Source organism: Quercus robur, chromosome 2 (assembly GCF_932294415.1).
Source record: "Quercus robur chromosome 2, dhQueRobu3.1, whole genome shotgun sequence".
Taxonomy (NCBI): domain Eukaryota; kingdom Viridiplantae; phylum Streptophyta; class Magnoliopsida; order Fagales; family Fagaceae; genus Quercus; species Quercus robur.
This window is the reverse complement of record NC_065535.1, coordinates 69,666,613-69,688,610: the sequence shown is the minus strand read 5'-3', so window position 1 is coordinate 69,688,610 and position 21,998 is coordinate 69,666,613. Positions and strand designations below refer to the sequence as shown.

The 21,998-nt window shown below is 42.0% G+C and overlaps 1 protein-coding gene across 1 annotated transcript; it reads left to right on the top strand.

Annotated features, from left to right (window-relative positions):
* Nucleotides 1-10,808: 10,808 nt before the first annotated feature.
* On the top strand, nucleotides 10,809-11,516 carry LOC126702518 (uncharacterized). The gene is made up of 2 exons (XM_050401238.1): nucleotides 10,809-11,037; nucleotides 11,146-11,516. Exons 1-2 carry the CDS (start codon nucleotides 10,809-10,811, stop codon nucleotides 11,514-11,516), a joined length of 600 nt encoding a protein of 199 aa, XP_050257195.1.
* The last annotated feature ends 10,482 nt before the right edge of the window (nucleotides 11,517-21,998 follow it).

The window sequence follows — 21,998 nt, the reverse complement described above, 5'->3', positions numbered from 1 at the left end:
ACTGCTCTGCAAAAAGTCGAGGATGAGCTGCGGCGGGTCAAAGAGGAGGCTCAGCTGATCCGAGAGGCCACAAAGGCTGAAAAGAATGCTGCTCGCCAGCTCGGGGTCCAAGAAACGGAGGCCAGGCTATCCGAGGAGATCCCCGAGGTGTGCAGGGACTACTGCAGCATCTCATGGGCTCAGGCCCTTGATGCTGCAGGAGTTCCTGCGGATTCGGCGCTAAGACTGCCTGAGAACGTTTTCTACCCTCAGGAGATCCGAGAGAATCCTGACGGCGTCCAAGCAGCTTCTGAGCAGGATTTGGAGGTGCCTGATACCGTCCCCGTGCCTGACAAATCGAAGGATCCTGCTACGGACCCTACCATCGAGGTTCCTCCTCCTCAGCTAGAGCAGAAAAAAGATCCTCCTGCCAAGGCTTAGCTTTTAGGCTTTTTAATTTTTATATTTCCTTCCTCTCTTTATTATTATTATTATTTTTTTTGAATGAGAGCCGTCCTGTTTTTGCGATCTTTTGTAAGGACCTCTCTTTTTGTATTGATCTCGGAATATTAATATAGAATGTTTCCTTCGTTTTTATGGATTTATGCTGGTACTATCCCTTTATTTAACGCTAGTAATGATATAAACGGTCAAGGTGAAGAGGATGTCATGTAGCGAATTTGAATGAGGGTTGCAATGGTGCTAGACTGCGCGCACGCCTTAAAATGATTTCCCTTAGGTAATAGTTTTCCAAATTGTCATAGGTAATAATTTCCCCTAAGTCTGTGGTCTGAGGATCCATGCAGGACTTAAGTTCTGTTTAAAACTATGAATAGTCGCCATAAGTAATAATTTCCCCTAAGTCTGTGGTCCGAGGATCCATGCTGGACTTAGGTTCTGTTTAAAACTTGTATAAGTTGTCATGAGTAATAATTTCCCCTAAGTCTGTGGTCCGAGGAGCCATGCAGGACTTAGGTTCTGTTTAAAACTATGAATAGTCGCCGTAAGTAATAATTTCCCCTAAGTCTGTGGTCCGAGGATCCATGCAGGACTTAGGTTCTGTTTAAAACTATGAATAGTCGCCGTAAGTAATAATTTCCCCTAAGTCTGTGATCCGAGGAGCCATGCAGGACTTAGGTTCTGTTTAAAACTTGTATAAGTTGTCATGAGTAATAATTTCCCCTAAGTCTGTGGTCCGAGGATCTATGTAGGACTTAGGTTCTGTTTAAAACTATGAATAGTCGCCGTAAGTAATAATTTCCCCTAAGTCTGTGGTCCGAGGATCCATGCAGGACTTAGGTTCTGTTTAAAACTTGTATAAATTGTCATGAGTAATAATTTCCCTTAAGTCTGTGGTCCGAGGAGCCATGCAGGACTTAGGTTTTGTTTAAAACTATGAATAGTTGCCTTAAGTAATAATTTCCCCTAAGTCTGTGGTCCGAGGAGCCATGCAGGACTTAGGTTCTATTTAAAACTTGTATAAATTGTCATGAGTAATAATTTCCCCTAAGTCTGTGGTCCGAGGAGCCATGCAGGACTTAGGTTCTGTTTAAAACTATGAATAATTGCCTTAAGTAATAATTTCCCCTAAGTCTGTGGTCCGAGGAGCCATGCAGGACTTAGGTTCTGTTTAAAACTTGTATAAGTTGTCATGAGTAATAATTTCCCCTAAGTTTGTTGTCCGAGGAGCCATGCAGGACTTAGGTTCTGTTTAAAACTATGAATAGTTGCCTTAAGTAATAATTTCCCCTAAGTCTGTGGTCCGAGGAGCCATGCAGGACTTAGGTTCTGTTTAAAACTTGTATAAGTTGTCATGAGTAATAATTTCCCCTAAGTCTGTGGTCCGAGGATCCATGCAGGACTTAGGTTCTATTTAAAACTATGAATAGTTGTAGATAGATCAGTAGGCAGAGGATAATCACGAAACAAAACATGGGCTAAGCCATTTTCATTAATAACAATATCTTCTGAGGTTATTTACATTCCATGGTCGAGGTACGGTTTTTTCATCCAAATCTTCTAGGTAGTAAGCGCCTATCTCGGCCACGGATGTGACACGGTATAGTCCTTCCCAATTGGGCCCCAACTTGCCCCAAGAGGGGTTTCTTGCGCTGTCGAGAATCTTCCTTATCACGAGATCACCTGGACCTAGAGGCCGCAGCTTAACATTGGCATCATACCCTCGTCTCAGCTTCTAGTGATAATAGGCCATATGAATCGTTGCTTTTTCCCTTCTTTCCTCGGCTAGGTCTAGACTTCTTCCCAATAACTCGTCGTTACCGTTTGGGGTAAACGAGTTAGACCTCAGTGTGGGAAAATTGTTCTCGATTGGGAGCACGGCCTCAGCCCCATAAGTTATCGAAAAGGGGGTCTCCCCGGTTGAACGTCGCGGCGTTGTCCGATAAGTCCATAAGACGTGCGGGAGCTCTTCTACCCATCTCCCCTTTGCCTTATCCAGTCTTTTCTTCAGTCCGTTCACTATGACCTTGTTCACGGCCTCGACTTGCCCATTTCCTTGGGGGTAGGCGGGGGTGGAATATCGGTTAATGATCCCAAACTCGCGGCAATACTCCCTAAAACTCTTACTGTCGAATTGAAGACCATTGTCGGAAATGAGTGTACGTGGAGTTCCGAAGCGGGTGATAATGTTCTTCCAGATGAATTTCTGGGCATCCACGTCCCTAATGTTGGCCAAAGGTTCAGCTTCCACCCATTTAGTGAAGTAATCGGTTCCGACTATTATGTATCGCTTGTTCCTCGCAGTTTTGGGGAAAGGTCCTACAATATCAAGACCCCATTGTGCGAACGGCCATGGGCTAGAGAGTGGGTTGAGAACCCCTCCAGGTTGGTGGATATTCGGGGCAAATCTTTGGCACTGATCGCACTTTTTAGCGTATTCTTGGGCCTCCCTTTGCATGTTCGGCCACCAGTATCCTTTGGTGAGTGCCCTGTGCGCCAGCGGCCTACCTCCGGTGTGACTTCCACAAATTCCCTCGTGTAACTCTTCAAGTAGAGACTCGGATTCTTCTGGATGTACGCAGAGTAGGTACGGTCCAGAGTAGGAGCGCCGATATAGTTTGTGGTCCTCTGATAGCCAGAACCGAGGAGCATTTCTACGTATCTTCTCGGCCTCTAGTTTTTCTTCCGGTAAGATGTCGTTTTGGAGGAAGTTCTTTATGGGGTCCATCCAGCTGGGACTCTGTCTGATCTGATGGACTTGGGCCGGGTTTCTGCTGATGGGACTTGCCTGGACTAGATCTTCAACAAGGATCATTCGTGGCAGATTATGCGCCGAGGACGTGGCAAGAGTGGCCAGCGAGTCTGCATGAGTGTTTACACTTCTGGAAATGTGCGTCAGATTGAATGACTCAAAACTCGTCTGCAGGCGTTTGACTTATCCTAGATACTCTTGCATCCTAGCATCTCTGGCTTCCAGCTTACCCATCACTTGTCCGACGACCAACCTGGAGTCCGAGAATGCTTCTATTACTCTTCCGCCCAATCTTTGAACCATTGTCATCCCTTGAAGTAAGGCCTCGTATTCGAATTCATTGTTTGTAGCCGAAAATTCGAGCCTCAGTGATTTTTCAATGGCGGCACCGTCCGGTGATATTAAAACTATCCCAACTCTAGATCCTCTCTGGTTGGCCGCGCCATCCACGTAGACCTTCCAATGCAAGGTCCCCCCTGCTGAAATTACACCAACCGATTTTCCATCCATGTCTTTCTTCTCGGTTATTGTTTCTATAGAGGGTTCAGCAAACTCCGCTACCAGGTCTGCGAGGACCTGACCTTTGATGGAGGATTAAGGCATATATTTAATATCAAAGGCCCCCAAAAGCGCACTCCACATGGCGATCCTTCCTGTGTAGTCAGCGCTTCGGAGCACTGCTCGAAGGGGAAGCTGAGTTAGAACGATGACCGTATGCGCCTGAAAGTAATGAGGGAGCTTTCGGGTGGCATGTACTACCGCCAGAATTGCCTTTTCTAGAGGTAGGTATTGCACCTCGGCCTCATGTAATGATTTGCTCACATAGTAAACCGGTTGCTGCACCCCATTATCATCCCGTATCAATACCAGGCTTACAGCATGGGGAGCTACAGCGATGTACGCGAAAACACCTTGTCTGCCTCAGGGCTGGACATGATGGGTGGTCGTGACAGGTATTCCTTAAGCTGCTGGAAAGCCCGAACACAATCCTCCGACCATTCAAACCCTTTCCACTTATTTATCAGGAGGTAAAAAGGTCGACATCGATCCACTGACCGCGATATGAACCGGTTTAATGCTGCGATCATACCAGTGAGCTTCTACACTTCCTTCGGGTTCCGAGGAGCCTGTAGGCTGTTTATTGCTTTGATTTGATCGGGGCTCACTTCTATTCCCCTGTGGGTTACCATGTACCTTAAAAATCTCCCCAACCCGACCCCGAATGAACATTTGGAAGCATTCAAACGCAACCGGTGTTCCCTTAAGATAGCGAAGATTTTTTCGAGGTCTTTCACGTGCTCGGACACCCTTTTACTCTTTACAACCATATCGTCTATATAAACCTCAATGATCTTACCCAGCTGGGGCTCGAACATCCGGGTCATCATCCTTTGGTAGGTTGAGCCTGCGTTCTTCAGCCCAAACGGCATCACCTTATAGTGATAATTTCGGATGGGTGTCATGAAAGCCGTCTTCTCTTGGTCTTCTAGCGCAAGGGGGATCTGATGATAGCCCTGGAAGGCGTCTAGGAAGCTCATCCGAGGGTGACCCACGGTTGGATCCACCAACCTGTCGATTCGGGGTAGGGGGAATGGGTCCTTTGGGCACGCCTTGTTCAGGTCCGTGAAGTCCACGCAGACCCTCCACTTCTCTGTCTTCTTCCTTACCACCACCGTGTTTGCCAACCATTCGGGGTAAAAGACCTCTTTAATAGCCCCTGCTTTTTTCAGTTTTGCCACCTCGTCTCTTACGGCACTAGCATGCTCCTTTGAAGGGCGTCGAGGTGGCTGCTTCTTCGGAGTGGAAGAGGGGTTGACGTTCAGGTGGTGACAAATAAGGCTAGGATCAACTCTCGGAGCGTCGTAGGCGTCCCATGCAAACACGTCGACATTTCCTCTGAGAAATCTGACCAGTTCCTCTTTTTCTTGAGAAGGCAACTCAGAGCCGACCTGAAAAAACTTCTCCGGGTCGTTGTTGACAGCGATCTTATCTAAACTTTCACACCTTATCTCCTCGGCTAGCCCGTCCCCTTGCCTGGCCGAGGAGGCTGGTTGCTATAAGCTCTGTGGGGCAGAGGACTCAGCAGCGGGCCGATGTAAGATGGCGGCAACCATACACTTCCTGGCTACGGTCTGATCTCCTCGGATCTCTTCTACTTGTCCTCTGGATGGGTATTTTACTTTTTGGTGGAGTGTGGAGGATACGGCTTCTAGGGCGTGGATCCATGGCCTGGCAACTATTGCGGTGTAGGGTGAGTAAGCGTCGACCACGATAAAATTTACCTCCACCACCTCCGACCCAATCTGCACGGGTAGTCGGATCTACCCTTTTGGTGTAACAATCCTCCCTTCGAAGCTGAGAAGGGGGGAATCATAAGCTGCCAAATCTTCCGACTTCAGGTTCAGCCCCTTGTATAGATCAGGGTACATTATCTCTACCGCACTTCCCGAGTTTACTAACACCCTTCTCACATCGAAGCCTCCAATTCTTAACGTAACCACCAAGGCATCGTCGTGAGGTTGAATAGTTCCTCTCTTATCCTCGTCCGAGAATCCCAGTAACAAAGAGCTTCGCTTTTTTGACCTTTTGGGTTCCTATGCCTGTCCTCGGAGGGGAGCCGATCGACAGCCAGTACCCTGGGGATGGGTGGCCCAGTTCTTCCTGGTGCAGCGAGGATGACATGTATCGTTCCGGTGGGGGGTCTTAAGGACACATCCTTTCGAGACTCTTGTATTGCTTGACCTGGATGGCCGCTTGAGGGGTGCAGAAGGTGACGTAACTTCCCTTCTCGGACCAACTGATCTAGGTGATTCCATAGATTCCTGCAATCCTCAGTGGTATGCTCATGGTCCTGATGGTAGTGACAGTACAGGTCCTGGTTACGTTTGGAAGGGTCTCCGGCCATCTTTCCTGGCCATCTAAAATAGGGCTCGTTCCTTACTTTCTCCAGCACCTGTTGCATTGGCTCTCTGAACACGGCATTCACTGTTTGTGGGTGGCTCTATCCAGCCTGTCGCAAAAAATCTCTCCTCGGTTGGCTAGGATTATACCGTTCCGACCTAAAGTCATTTGCTTTGGGGGGGATGACCTTCTCCTTTCCCTTTCCTTGCAGCTGATCTTCCTCCACCCTTTTGTACTTGTCGATCCTATCCATCAACTGATGAACGTCGGCAACTGGTTTACCAGTGAGGGATTTCCTTAAGCCATGTTCGGTGGGAAGGCCACTTTTGAACGTGCTGATAGCAACATCATCATGGTTGTCATCTAAGTCGTTATACACCTCCCAATATCTATCCGAGTATGCTTTCAGGGTCTCTCTTTCGTGCATGGATAAGGACAATAGTGAACTAAGGGGTCGAGGGACTCTGGTGTTTGTGATAAAACGGGAGCAGAAAGCCTGAGTAAGCTGCTTGTAGAAGCCTATGGAATTTGTCTTCAGGCTGTTGAACCACCTCATCACCATTGATCCCAAGCTAGATGGGAAGATTTTGCACATTAGGACTTCATTTTGCGAGTAGATTGCCATTTTCTGGTTAAACTGGCTCACATGCTCTACCGGGTCTGCTCGGCCGTTATAGATGGCGAACGCCGGTTGGTTGAAGCATCGAGGCAGCTTAGCCCCTTCAATTCTATACATGAAGGGTGACCTTGAAACCTGGTCCAATGCCTTCTTCATAACATCGTTCCCCGAACCCTTGCTGGATGGGTTCTCATACTTCCGTATAGGGCGTGGTTCCCTTTCATAGGAAAAGGTTTCACTTGGGGGGGTCCTTGACCTCCGTCGGTAACTCGCATCCTCCGCATTAGAAGACTCGTCTGAGTCAGAGGGAAATCGTTTTCGCCACACACGTCGTAACTCCCTTTTCAAGTCATCTATCTCTCGCTGCATGGCCTGATGACTATTTCGCCTCTAGGACACGTGACTACCTGTCTGAATGTGACTCTGGCTCGTCCGGATAGTATGCACACTTCCCTCACGATTCCCCTTGCCGCCTGGGTTGGTGGGGTTATTTTGCCTCTGGGACTCGGCGGGTTGTGTCTGTTGGGAGTTAACCTGGTGAGGATTCTCTTGGTGTGGGCCTAGTTTTGCCATACTCGACCGTTGTGCTAGCTGATGCCCTAGTTCTTCCCACAGACGGCGCCAATTGCAGTTGCACGATTTTCCTGGCCCGAACCCTATTGATCAGGCCTTGGCCCAAGGCGCAACACACAATAAATACTTGTAGAGGATGGGTCAAAGAACTTAGCCTCAGTGAGCATAGTCGGTTTGATGCATGGAGAATATTATTGCAGGAATAAAAACACAAGAATGGATATTCAACAGAAGATTCTATTTCCTGAGTGCCGAATACCTTCTTCGTCCCTCTCTTTGAGGGACTCCATTACATTATATAGCTCTCTCATTCTTATATGAACCTTACACTTGTTGATCATCTATGCCCCCACTTGAGCACCTGTTCTATCAGACACCTTTATCACTTCCTTGTGAGTTGCAGTGGCCAAGGTAGTATTGTTCAGGGGTCTTTTCCTCATTAATACGGCCAAGAGGGTGGTTGTGACACATTTAATGTGGTGGTAGCAGCTTTCCATGAGATATTTTGGGTTTTATTCTTTTTTATATGCTTGGAGGATGAGCTGCAGTGGTTGGGGCGAGCTCTTGGCCTGGACTTCGTAGTGTCCGAGGAGGTGTTACTCCTCGGACAGGTTTCTTTTACCGCAGTTGGGCTTGAATAATGTTTTGGCTATGACTTCTCCTCGGACACGATACTTTTCGGACGGGCCCGTATTTAACTAGCCCATTATTTTGGGTCGGGCCCCACAATGTACATTATAATTTATTTTTGAGCATTTATTAATTCTAAACTTCACAAATTATGAGTTGTCATATTTTAAGAATGGCTTTTGATAACAGATGCATTTGCATATTCCATAAGAAGAAATTTAGTAAGCCACACTACGTTGGGAAACAACAAAAACAAATAAATAAAACCTTTTGTAAACGAGTATCAACAAAAGCAAATAAGTAAATACTTCTTTAACTGTTAATGCAAATTAAAAAAAAAAAAAAAAAAAAAAAACTCAACCTTAGCTATTACCTCGAGACACTCGTTAACTATATCTATAAACAAAAATATTTCTTTAACTGACTAATATATAGTTGCACCTGAAAAACTGATTAATTATAATAAAAAAACTTTACCTTAATATCACTAAAGAGCTAGTGAAAGTCCAACAATTCATTTATTCCCTTTCTATATATATATATATATATATATATATATATATATATATATGTATATAATTTTCATGGTTGTTTTTCCACTTAATTTCTTGACGCAACCACTCACGCCAAAAAAGCTTTTTGGATGCTACCCACTTTACGTGATTTTAAACCAAATCAGGAGTGATTCGAAGAGAGAAACATCTCTCTTGGCGTGTGGTAGTGTTTTTCAGGTTGTTCTGTGAGTTGATTTTGGTGGTTGTGTTTCTAGTGGCCGGTGGTGGTGGGTTTGTAATAGTGGTGGGTTGTGGTGGGGGTGGGCTATGGGTGGTGGTGGTAGTGGGTGATATAGTGTTTTGTATTCTGTATATTTTTTTTATTGTTGGAGTTTTTTTAAATGTTTTTTTTAATGTATTGAATTAAAGAATAGAAGATATGGTGTATTGTGTATTGTAAAATGGTGTGCTAAAATAATAAAGTAATTTTTTGATGTGTTAAAATGTGATATTTTTAGAATCGCTGATACTAATGCTTTATTTGTATGCTTTTGAACTATGAGTGGTTGGAGCAGACAAATGAGATGCGGGAGCGGTTCAAATGGAATTTGAGAAAGGAGGTCAAGCTGATGCCTCCTTTTGACGAGTGCCTCACCTCCAAATTTTTTATCCTCATGAATGTCATCATATGGAATTGTAGGGGAGCTTTAAAGCCCACCTTCCAAGGTCATGTTAGAAAATTAATTCGTATCCACAATCCGGCTATACTAGTTCTGATGGAAACTAAAGTTGGTGGTGAACGGGCTAAAGAGATCATTGATCGTCTCCCATTTGATGGTGTGATCCATACGGATACTATCAGATATGCTGGTGGGCTATGGATGCTCTGGAATTCTGATAGAGTGGAGGTTAAACCGTTGTCAAGTATTGAACAAGAGATCCATGCCATGGTTAAGGTACTGAACTCTAACTTCAGTTGGTTATTTACTGCAATTTATGCTAGTCCTAGGAGTGCCGAAAGGCATATATTATGGAATAACTTAAATAAAGTAGCCGAGCTTCATGATATGCCTTGGGTTATTGCGGGTGATTTAATGAAACCCTTACAGCTAAGGATAAGTTTGGGGGGAGGGCTGTTGGGGTAAATAGCTCTCTTCGATTCAAAGAGTGTTTGGATAATTGCAATATGATTGATATTGGGTTTTTTGGGCCGCGCTTCATTTGGACTAATAAAAGGGAAGTCCAAGCTCTCATCCAAGTAAGACTAGACAAGTTTTTGTTAATCCCAGCTGGTTCCTACTTTATCTTGAAGCAAGAGTTATGCATCTTGCAAGGTGTCACTCAGATCACTGTCCGGTTATGATTGATTTGCTTCCTAGAGCAACCAGGGAGAGAGAAAGGCCTTTCAAGTTCTAGATCTGCTGGTTGACTGACCCCACCTTTTCGAGTATTGTTACGCAGTCTTGGAGACAGCCCTGCAATCTGAAAGAAGCAACTGAGATCTTTACCAAGGAGGCTAACTCTTGGAACAGGCGTCATTTTGGTAACATTTTTGTCAAGAAAAAGAATATCCTAGCGAGGTTGAAAGGCATCCAACGAAAAGTCTCCATAAAGCCATCAACCTTCCTCCTAAACCTTGAAAAAGAGTTGGTAAAGGAGTTTGATACTATTCTTAGTCAAGAGGAGGAATTATGGGCTCTTAAGTCTTGGGTTAATTGGATGATACAAAGGGATAGAAAACACCAATTTCTATCATGTTTCGACTTTGGTGAGAAGGAAAAGGAATAAGATTTTGGCTATTAAAAATTCTGTTGGGGATTGGATATATGAGGAGAATGGAATCAAGGAGTTCATTAGGGCGGGATTTATGGATACTTTCACTTCTTCCTTCACCAGTGTACCCCGGCTAGCTTCAGTGCCTTCCCAATGGCAAGCCATGCTTTTGGATGAGGAAAAGGTTAGCATCAGTGGAGCGGTAACGGAAGATGAAATTAAGGTAGCCTTATGGTCTTTGAAAGCCTTTAAAGCCCCAGACCCAGATGGTTTACATGCGGGCTTCTTCTAAAAATTCTGGCTCCTAGTGGGTAAATCAATTTTGGATGAAGTGAAGAGGATTTTTGAAGAGAGAAGAGTGTCGGAATACCTGAACAAGACCCATGTTGCTCTCATCCCAAAAATTCAAGGACCGAAGACCCTAGGGAACTATAGACCTATAAGTTTATGTAATACAGTCTATAAGAAAGTCATAAAGATCTTAGCGGCTAGATTGAGACCTTTTCTTGACACTCTAGTCTCCCCCCTCCAAGCTGCGTTTGTTCCTAGAAGAAGGGGCATTGCTAATGCTATCATAGCCTAAGAAGTTATTCATTCCATTAGCAAGAAGAGAGGTAAAGAGGGATATATGGTGTTGAAGATTGATTTGGAGAAGGTGTATGACAAATTGGAATGGAGTTTTATAAGAGACATGCTTTATAGAATTAACCTCCCTATGAATCTCATTGACATTATTATAAGCTGTGTCTCAACGGTCTCTACCTCAATTTTGGTCAATGGGGATGCTCTAGACCCAATCTACCCTTCAAGAGGGATAAGGCAAGGGGATCTGCTATCCCCATATCTTTTCATTCTCTGTATGGAGTTCCTTGGGCAACTAGTTGAGGAGAAATGTAGGGAGAATTTGTGGCAGCCTGTTAAAGTCTCTTAAAGCAGACCGACTTTCTCCCACTTGATATTTGCAGATGACATCGTCTTCTTTGCTAAAGCGAACCTTACCAATTGTATAGCTATCAAAGATGTTTCAGATGTGTTTTGTAGCTTGTCGAGCCAATTTGTGAGTGAAGCAAAATCTAGAGTCTACTTTTCACCCAATGTTGACATTGACACTAGAGAATCTCTTAGTGACATTCTCGGTTTTAGCTTCACTCCAAACATTGGAAAATATTTGGGGATTCCTTTGAAGGTTCCGGGAGACTCTTCCAACGAGTTTAATTTCATTTTGGATAGAGTGAAGCAGAAACTTACAAGTTGGAAGGCCAATTTACTGTCCTTAGCAGGGCAAAATGTGCTTATTCAAGCTTCCACAGCTGCAATCCCCTCCTATGTCATGTAATGTAATTTGTTGCCAAGGAGAATTTTGGATGGTATAGATAGAGTGAACCAGAATTTTCTTTGGGGTACAACAGAGTCAATGAGGAACATGCATTGGGTTGGGTGGCATAAGGTGACCAAACCTAAAGAAGATGGGGATCAAGGATTGCAAACAGCTAGGGGAAGAAATATAGTCATGCTTGCCAAGCTCAATTGGAGGCTCAACACTGAAAAGGAGGCACCATGGGCCAAAGTCCTTCAAGCAAAATACTGTAATAACAGGAGGTTAAATGCAGCCAATGCTAACAAGCTGCCTTGCTCACGGATTTGGAAAGCAATCAAGAAAGGAAGAGAAGTTTTTACATAAGGGAGTATGTGGATGGCAGGAAGGGATAGCATGCTAAGCTTCTGGCATGGGAAGTGGATGAAACCAGGCCCTCTAAGGAACCTTATTCAGGGCCCCTTAACTAGAGGGGCTTCCAATTGGGCTGTCAAAGACATCATGGTGGACTCTGGAATTGATTGGAATCGTGTGCCTTTTGTTTTCCTCAAGAAATTAAGCATGTGCTCCAAGCCACTCCGCTGTCACTAACAGGTAAAAGTGGTGATAAGCTTGTATGGGCTGCAAACCCGAAGGGTAGCTTTGATTTAAAGAGTGCATATAATCTTGCTATAGATAGAGAGGAAGCTGCAACATTTACAGTGAGTTGGATTTGGAAAGCTCTGACTCTTCCTCGCATCAAATCCTTTTTTTGGCAATGTGCTCACAATAGCATTGCTGTCAAAGAATGTCTCACAAGAAGAGGAGTGGTAGAAAATGGAAATTGTCCCATTTGCAATAGGGAAGTTGAAACTATCTTGCATGCCTTAAGGGATTGCCCTTGGGTTCAATTCGTGTGGAGGCAGATTGGTGTGCAGATGAGCAACCACAGGCTCTGGAATTCCAACCTGACAAATTGGTTAAACTTAAATGGTAGATTGAACACCAACCAACCTACTAGACAACCCCCTTGGAAAATTCTTTTTCCTTTTGCTATTTGGAGCATATGGAAGTATAGGAATGATTTTGTCTTCAATAGGAAAATGCAGAATCTAAACTTGGTGGTTGATATTCAAAATAAAGCAATGGAGTTTATGTATTGTGTCTCACACCCGAGAGAATTGTCACGCCGCATTATCAAGAGGGTGTGTTGGGAAAAACCACCACCTGGTTGGGCTAAGCTTAACACGGGCGGGGATGTTGTTGGAAGCTCGGGTCTAGCAAGGTGTGGGGGGCTAGTCAGGGATGAAAATGGTGCTTGGCTTGCTGGATTCTCTAGGAATATTGGGTCAACTACCAATTATGCGGCTGAATTGTGGGGTATCAGGGATGGACTAACTCTTTGCTGCAATTTGAATATACACTCCATTATTGTTAAGCTTGACGCCAAATCAATTGTTGATGTATTTAGGAACCCAAACTATGAGGGATATATTATTTCGCCCATTTTGGATGATTGTAAGCAGTTAATGATGCAATTCCAACAAATTCAGTTTAAACACTGCTACTGGGAGGCAAATCGTTGTGCGAACATGTTGGCTAAGGTGGGGTTGGATCAGAGTTCTTGCTTGGTGCATTTTGATTGCCCACCTGAGATCATTAGGACTATTTTAGATGAGGATTGTAATGGTTTTTTTGTTGACAGAATTTGTTCTATTCTTGATGTAGTTTCTTAGCCTTTTAATGAATCGTCTGTTTACCAAAAAAAAGAACTACTAGTGGCAAATATTGTGTACCCTTAAAACCTTTTTGGCCATTGCCCACTTAAATGATTCTATTTCAGTATGGTACGAACATCAAATCATGTCCAATTATATAAACTTTTTTATTATTTATAATATACTGTTTAGTGTAAATAAGAAATCTAAAGCGGCGGAAGAAAATAAAACATGTCTCTAGTCTTTGTTGTTCAAATGATTCATTAAAAAAAAAACAATGTAAAGCAAATAATTAGAAGAGAATCTTTTAGTCTATGACCTTCTCCTTAGAAACTATTTTGATGGAGAGTACAGGCTTTTACACACTAGACTAGGGATCCCTTCAATTTAACGTGGATTCTCTATTTATACTCCTCCCATCAAAGAATATGTTTGTTCACCAAAATACGTCTATTTTACCAAACGACGTTATAAATGTTTGTCCATAAAAAGAATCCTAATAGAAAGGATCTTTATCTGTCATTCTTATTATCAAATAAATAAAAATTCTAGATAAATAATAATTGAATAATTAAAATAAAATGTATGTGGGCCACAATATGTCTCCTAATGGAGATAATTTTACATTTAGTTCTCTCTTTTTTTTTTAAAGAATTTTGTAGAGTTTTTTTTTTTTTTTTTTTAATTCTTTAATATAATTGTAAGGTTGAATTTAATCAACCATCTTATTGGCTTTATTCCGTGCCAAATTTGCTTGTATTTCAGCATTTAGTAACTCTGTATTTAGGTAGGTTTGTTGTAAGGGTAGTGAGTGAGATAGAGTGTTGATTGCTCAAGAGTGTGCAAGAAAACAGAGACTCGCGGCTTGATCTCGCGGGTGACTTGCGGCTGCAAGCCGCCAGATGCAGCACACGTGCCAAGTATGCCAGAAGGTGAACAGTCATGCCAGCTAGAGCACTACAGGACAAAACAGGACAACTGGCCATACGGTTATCTCGCGACTAGGTCTCGCGACTTAGTCAAGTCGTGAGGCCAAGCCGCGAGCCACCCCTGTTTTAAAAAACCTGACGTTTCACATTCTCCTCTCACCCCAGTATAAATACTCCTTATACCCACAAATGAAAGAGAGCTTCCAGAGAGAATTTTGAGAGAGAAACCCTAGAGTAAAACAAGATTGATTCACCTACAATCTATACATTAGAGTCTCTTCAAATTCCTCAACTCTCTTCCTCTCCATTGTCAAACCCTTGAGAAGCATTTTACCAAAACCTTGTTCTCACCATATTCATCACTGTGAGAGGACTGTTTGGTGTACTAGGAAGCAGTTAGAAAGGAACCAATCTACATTGGTTGATGCTACGGTCTAGTAGCAGAATCCGGGAAGCTAGAAAAGAAAAAAGTTCGGCGCAACCTCGTTAGAGCAAGAAGCTTGGAGGGCTTAGGTGCACTGGGTAGATTAGGCTTGGAGGGTCTATTGCTGTCCATGTATCACAACTACATTTTCTAGTGGATTGTTTACCGCTTGGAGGGCGGCGGAGAGGTTTTACGCCAAGGGCTTCGGTTTCCTCTTCGATAACACATCGCGTGTTGTCTTTGTGTTTGCATCTTCCTTCCCTTTATCTTTGCCTTTTATTATCTGCTGTGGGTTGTGATTTTATTTTGGCTTAGATAGTTTTTCCAATTCTATATTATAACTTATGTTCATTTTCCGCACACTAGTTGTTTGACATAAAGTTTGAATTGGTTAATTTGTAAATTGGGGGTCTAAACGTTCAAGGGTGTTTATACACATATTTGAACTTTCAATTGGTATCAGAGCGGGTGCACTTGTTGTGGTTTTATTACCTAAGTGCGATCCTAGACCTCTGTATTGTGGTAGCTGTTATGAAAAATACCATGCTGAATTGTAGTTTAAGTGTTTGTGAAAATGACTCTATGCATATGTTTGAAGGGTGTCTTACCAATGAACTTGTAGAGTTGTTAAAAACTAAGAAACATGCTAGGATATTTGTTCACAAGCTGGAATATTTTGAAAATCAGAATCATATCTTACACAGTAGTATATCTGAATCTAAATCGTTGATTAAGAAATATAAAACAAAGAATAGAATGTTGTGTGAGATGATTGAGAGTCTGAAAATGAAAGGTTAATCTGACAGAAGCATGAAAACTGATGATGAGTTTTTGTTTGAAGGTCAAGAATGTTTGTCTCATGTGAGCTTATTTGTGCATACCTCATTGAAGGTGTTTAATGCATGCTTATGGTATCTTGACAGCGGTTGTTCTCGCCATATGACAGGGGATAAGTCACTGTTTAAGACACTCAAAGAAAATGTTGGTGACTATGTGACTTTTGGTGATGGAAGTCATGCTCAAGTCCTAGGCAAAAGGACTATCGAGATACCTGGATTACCGCTGTTGAAAGATGTGTTATACATAAAAGGGCTGAAGGCAAATCTACTGAGCATCACTCAAATTTGTGATGATGATTTCCTGGTACAATTCTCTAAGAAGGGATGCTTGATCATCAATGAAGAAGGGATTCAGGTCTTGGAGGGAAATCGGACTACAGAAAACTGTTATGGAGTAGTTCCCACGGCACCCATTTCGTGTAGAAGTGCTCGTGTTGATATGTTGGAACTTTGGCATCACAGATTTGGGCATGCTAATTTCAAACAAGTAGCTAAAGTGTCCAAACTTGAAGCCGTTAAGGGACTTCCTAAGTTTGGAAAGGTGAAGAAGACCATTTGTAGTGCATGCCAAATGAGAAAGCAAACAAAGGCAAGTCATTACAAGGTGAATGTGATTGCTACTTCTCAGTGTTTGGAGTTACTTCATGTTGATCTAATGGGGCCTACCAGAACTAAAAGTCTAGGAGGAAAGAGATACATTATGGTCATTGTGGATGATTACTCAAGATACACTTGGGTTGAATTTCTTAGAGAAAAATCAGAACATGTGAGAGGTTGGAAATTCTGTGCAAGAAACTACAAAACGAGAGAGGGGTCCCTATTGCCAAAATAAGAAGTGATCATGGGAGGGAATTTGAGAATGCAAGATTCGAGTCTTTCTGTGAAAAGAATGGAATCAAAAGGGAATTTTCAGCCCCCAAAACTCCACAACAAAATGGAGTGGTAGAGAGAAAAAATCGGGTGATTCAGGAAATGGCGAGAGTCATGTTGCTTAACAAGCAAATACCTCAAAAGTTTTAGGGAGAAACTGTCAACACCTCGTGTCACATTGGCAATAGAATATTTTTCCGAGTAGGAACAAAGAAGACCGCCTATGAGATTTGGAATGGAAAGAAGCCTAGAGTAAAGTATTTCCGAGTGTTTGGAAGCAAATGTTATATCCTAAACGATCGGGAGAATCTTGGGAAGTTTGATGCGAGAAGTGATGAGGGTATTTTTCTTGGGTACTCTACTACGAGTCGGGCATATAGAGTTTTTAACAAGAGAACTAAGACAGTGATGGAGTCCATCAATGTCAAGATTGATGATGCCTTATCTAAGGTGGAGATGATTGATGATGGAGAAGGGCCGAGCACCAAAGAACCTGATGTTGAGGTCGAAGCTCTTGATATAGATGTTGAAGAACCTACACCAGAAGAAGAATCGACTCCCATCAACCCAAGAATGGAAACGAGATCGATGTCTAGAACATCAAGTCCTCTTACTCCTCCGGAAGTCCATCCTCCCATCTCTCGAAATGATGAAGTTTCCACATCAAAGAAGCCATCTTCAAGAGTAATTAAGAACCATCCGGAAAGCAACATCATAGGGTCTCTAGATGAAGGTCTTCGCCTCAGAAAAGGAAACATCCTGTTGGCGAATCATGTAACATATCATTGCTACCTTGCTCAATTTGAGCCAAAAAAGGTAGAAGAGGCCCTTCAAGATGAGAATTGGGTTGAGTCAATGCATGAAGAGCAGAATCAGTTTGTGAGGAATGATGTGTGGGAACTTGCTCCAAGGCCTGAAAATGTTCATGTCATAGGCACAAAATGGATTTTCAAAAACAAAACCGATGAAGATGGAGAGATAATTCGAAACAAATCTCGGTTAGTAGCTCAAGGATACACTCAAGTAGAAGGAGAAGACTTTGATGAATCCTTCGCTCCTGTGGCAAGACTTGAATCCATTTGAATTCTCATGTCCATTGCATGCACTATGAACTTCAAACTCTATCAAATGGATGTAAAATGTGCATTTTTGAATGGATACCTAAATGAAGAAGTGTTTGTTGAGCAACCAAAAGGATTTAAGGATTCTCACTTTCCTAATCATGTGTTGAGATTGAAGAAAGCCCTTTATGGCTTAAAACAAGCACCTAGAGTTTGGTATGATCGGCTTACACATTACCTCCTAGATAGAGGATTCAAAAGAGGATATGCCGACCGAACTTTGTTTGTCAAAAATGATGAAGATTATCTCCTTGTGGCACAAGTTTTGAGATGAGTATGGTGGGGGAACTCACATTTTTCTTGGGTCTTCAAGTCAAACAACAGAAGGAGGGTATATTTGTTTCACAAGAGAAGTATGCTAGAAACATTGTCAAGAAATTTGGACTAGACTCAAAAAAACATGCCTTCTCTCCCATGAGCTCATCTACTAAACTGAATGTTGATTCTTTTGGAGTAGAAGTAAGTCCTACCTTATATAGGAGTATCATTGGGAGTTTACTCTATCTTACAGCTAGTAGACTGGACATTGCATTCAGTGTTGGTGTTTATGCCAGATATCAAGCTAATCCAAAGGAATCTCACCTGACTGCAGTTAAGCGAATCATTCGATATGTTAATGGAACTTCAAACTATGGTCTATGGTATTCAAAAGACTTAAATGCTTGTCTTGCCGGGTATTCAGATGCTAATTGGGCTGGTAGTGTAGACGATCGGAAGAGTACTTCAGGAGGCTGCTTCTACCTTGGTAACAATCTTGTCTCGTGGATGAGCAAGAAACAAAATTCCGTGTCTCTATCTACTGCTGAAGCAGAATACATCGCCGCTGGAAGTTGCTGCACTCAGCTTCTTTGGATGAAGAAATTACTTCATAATTATGGAATTCCTCAAGAGACGATGTGTGTCTTTTGTGACAACACCAGTGCCATCAATCTTTCCAAGAATCCTATCCAGCATTCAAAATCTAAACACATAGAGATACGTTACCATTTCATTCGAGATCTGGTAGAGGAAAGAGTTGTATGTCTTGAGTTCATACACACCGACAATCAAAAGGCGGACATCTTCACCAAGCCTCTCGATGGTCCACAGTTTGAATCACTCCGTAAGACCATTGGTGTTGGTACAATTCCTTGACTCTCTTGTGTGTTGTGTGCTTCACATATTTATAATATGATAAGTTTGTTTGTGTTGGGGCACACACTACTTTGTTGGCTTTTTGTGTAGCATGATTTTGATTGTTTGTCTATTTGTGCATACTTTTGTTCATTTTTATCAATCTTTTTCTTCTTTTATGTCAAAAATCCAAAAAATCACATAAAAATTAGAAATCAAAAAGTTTGATTGACATAGTTGAGTTTTGTCTCAATACTTGTTTTGCCTTGTACCTTTGTGCTCATGGCTTTGTGCATTTTCGAGCATAGCTTGTTTCTTTGCACTCTTATCACTGTGGGAGAAATCTTGAAATCTATGTGATTGTTGTAATTAGATCTTCAAACTTGTCATGAATGATTAGTGAATGGTTATGATGATCTTGAGACATGCATAGAATTGTGTTATATATCTTCCCACTCTTTATTTTTTGTTTTTGCTAAAAAGAGTTCACCAAATGTAAATCTCCAAATGAAAAGAGATATTGAGCCGTAAAAGCCTGTCGCACATACTAATATTCGACTAGGAAAAAGGGAAAGCGACCGAAAATTAAGGTGAATGTTTATTCAAAAAACAGCCAAAGGCTTGTTCATTAAAGTGAAATATCAAATATCACTCTCACAATGAGAGGTGATTGTCTCAAAAGAATCAAAAAGATCAATTGTTATGATTGAAAGTGGAGTCAAATGTAAAGCTCCAAGATATGTTATCAAGTTTTGTGGGAGGTCATATATACATATTTCTATAATTGAGATGGGTCACTTGATATAGTGCTAATTGTGTATGCCTTGGTTGAATTGATCATTGAAACTTCACATTAAACTAAGGACTATCTCATTGTTGATATCCACACACAACACACAAGTTTATGTTCAATAAATGCCATATTCATTTGTGTGATTGTACTTATTGAAATGTGTTTTCACATGCTCAATCTATGTTGATTCAAGCACAAAAAGATTTTTGAGTGTTTTAGGTGTTTTTGGAAAGTATTTTGTTCTTAAAATCTGAAAATTTCAAAAATTCTTTTTTGCTTTGTTTTGGCGACTCAGTCGCGGGTAAGTCAAGTCGCAGGCCTCAGTCGCGAGTTCGCGGGTCATTTTTGGCGACTTGTTCGCGAGTGGAAGGTCCAGTCGCGAGGGTTAGTCAGAGATTTTCGCGGCTCAGCTCGCGACTCCCTCGAGGGTAGACCTTCCAGTCACGAAAAACACTTAGAAAATTTTTCAAAATTTTGTCTTTGAGTGTTTTGACGACTTGACCTGGTGACTTGTTGGCGACTCACTTCAGTCGCGAAAATCGCGTGTTCTACAAAATGAGCTCATTTTCAACACTTTTCTCAAAAAGGGGTTCTCATTTGCCTGTCTTGAACTCTGGGTCTGTTCATTTTCTGATCTTACTTTCACTTATGCATCATCACTGTGGTAATCTTCAAATTCTTTCAACAACTTGTTACCATTCAATCTATCTTCAAGGAAAGGTATGGGTTTTGTTCTCTACTCTTTGTTTTGCCTTTTCCTCATGTTTTTGTGTTCTCCTTGGTGTTCATATTTCTCTTACCTGTGTTTGATCTCTTGAGTGTATGATGTTCTCATTTTTGTGTGGTTTTAATTTGACCCACTCTATTGTGTAGCTACATTTGGGTCATTTTTGTCCCTCATTGCTATTTTCTAGACATTTCCATCTAGCTTTTAGAGTTTCTTCATTATCCCTAAATTGACACTAACCCACTGCTAATAATGTCTATTGGATTGTGTTCTTTCTTTTCCTCTATTCATGATTCAGACTGGAAATGTCACCATTCAAGAAAGCAGCTGTGAAAGGAGGCAGTTCCAAAGGGAAGGAACGTGTCATTGATGTTGATGACTACTCACCTCAAACAAAAGGGACTTGTTCTTCATCAAAAAGATTCGATCCCAACAAGTTCAGTCCTATGCTGCCTATCAGTCTCATGAGAATTATTTCCGAAATGCTACACCATTACTAGAAAGACCTGTTGATCAATCATCACTTCATGACACTGACATTCCAAAATAGTTTGCTCACAAGGATTGGAATTACCTTCTCTCTGATCTGGATGACGCGTATGAAGATTTGGTAAAGGAATTTTATGCCAACGCGATTGTGGAAGAAGATGAACTTAAGTGCTGGGTTAGGAAAAAGAGTTTTTCAGTCTCTCCTGCATATTTGGCAGAGATCCTTCACATCAACCGACCAATGCTTCGACACTCACCGGTTTATGATGATCTTTGTCCTGATGAGGAACTTCTCAAGGAGGGTCTTGGACAAGACTTGGAATTCTCATCCAATGGAAACTCCGTCAGTGTTTCCTCTCTTCCTCCAAAACTGAGAGTGCTTACAATTGTGATGTTTCACAATTTGTACCCTTATCAAGCACTGGGTATATGAACCTCGGACGTGCTTTGTTTCTTCATGATCTAATCTCTGATGTAGAAATTGACATCTATGCCCATATCTTTCATGTTCTGCGCAAAACGGTTCTACGAACTGAGTCCCGAATGTGCATTCCTTTCTGCTGTCTCATTTCAAGGATCTTGAAGCTCAAGGGAATTTATCCAACGGCAGATGAATCTCCTCACTCAAAACCGAGTCCAATCAACATGCGTACATTCAACGCAAGCATTGGACATAGTCGGAAGAGAGCCAAACCGGAAACTTCCGCACCTCACAGTGGCTCTCATTTCAGCACTCTCTCCCTTGATGAAAAACTTGATCACATTGTATCCTCTGTACACGAGTTGAATACAAAGATGTTTGGACTCACATCTACTCTACACCATCACAGCACTCGATGGGATATGAAGTTTACCTCACTTCAAACTCAATTGGATCAGATTCAGAGAAGGCTAGAAGAGAATGTATGGCCTATTCCATGACAAAAAGGGGGAGTGATAGCCTGATCAGAGGGGGAGGATATTACCTAAGGGGGAGTGTTTCTGCATTCTTCTTCAGTTTAAGTTGTTATATTTTCTTCTGTTTAAGTTGTTATATTGTGATTTGTACCCATGTTGCTTATGTAAGCTTTTAGGGTTACGTTTTATGCATGGTTGTAGGTTTTATGGTTTGTACCATGCTTTATGCAGCCTTTTATGCTTTGTTTAAATCAGTACTTCTATCTAAATGTCTTGCATTTTGTTTTAAGTACTGTCACTCTTGTGCCCTTGTAGAATTGTTCCTAGATGCATATACTTAGTGTATTATGCATTGGTTGAGTGTTAGGCATACAAGTAACTTGCTTTGTTCTTGTTAACTTGTATGTTCAAGTGTTCATTCCAAGTGTGAATGAACACTGTGATCACTACCTTGTGGTGATTACTTGGTTGATCAAGCCATGATTTGATACCTCACTTCATCTTTGCTTGATCACCTTAAACCTGTTTCATATGCATTTCATACTTTTATGCATACAATGATCATGGTGTATTGTTGTGTTTCAGGAGTTTCGTGTTCTTATGA

Excerpts from the sequence above, each read along its gene's own strand:
- LOC126702518 (XM_050401238.1), top strand. The coding sequence starts at position 10,809 with ATGGTGTTGAAGATTGATTTGGAGAAGGTGTATGACAAATTGGAATGG. Across the intron at positions 11,038-11,145 it reads CCCATATCTTTTCATTCTCT|ATGACATCGTCTTCTTTGCT; the intron begins GTATGGAGTTCC and ends TGATATTTGCAG.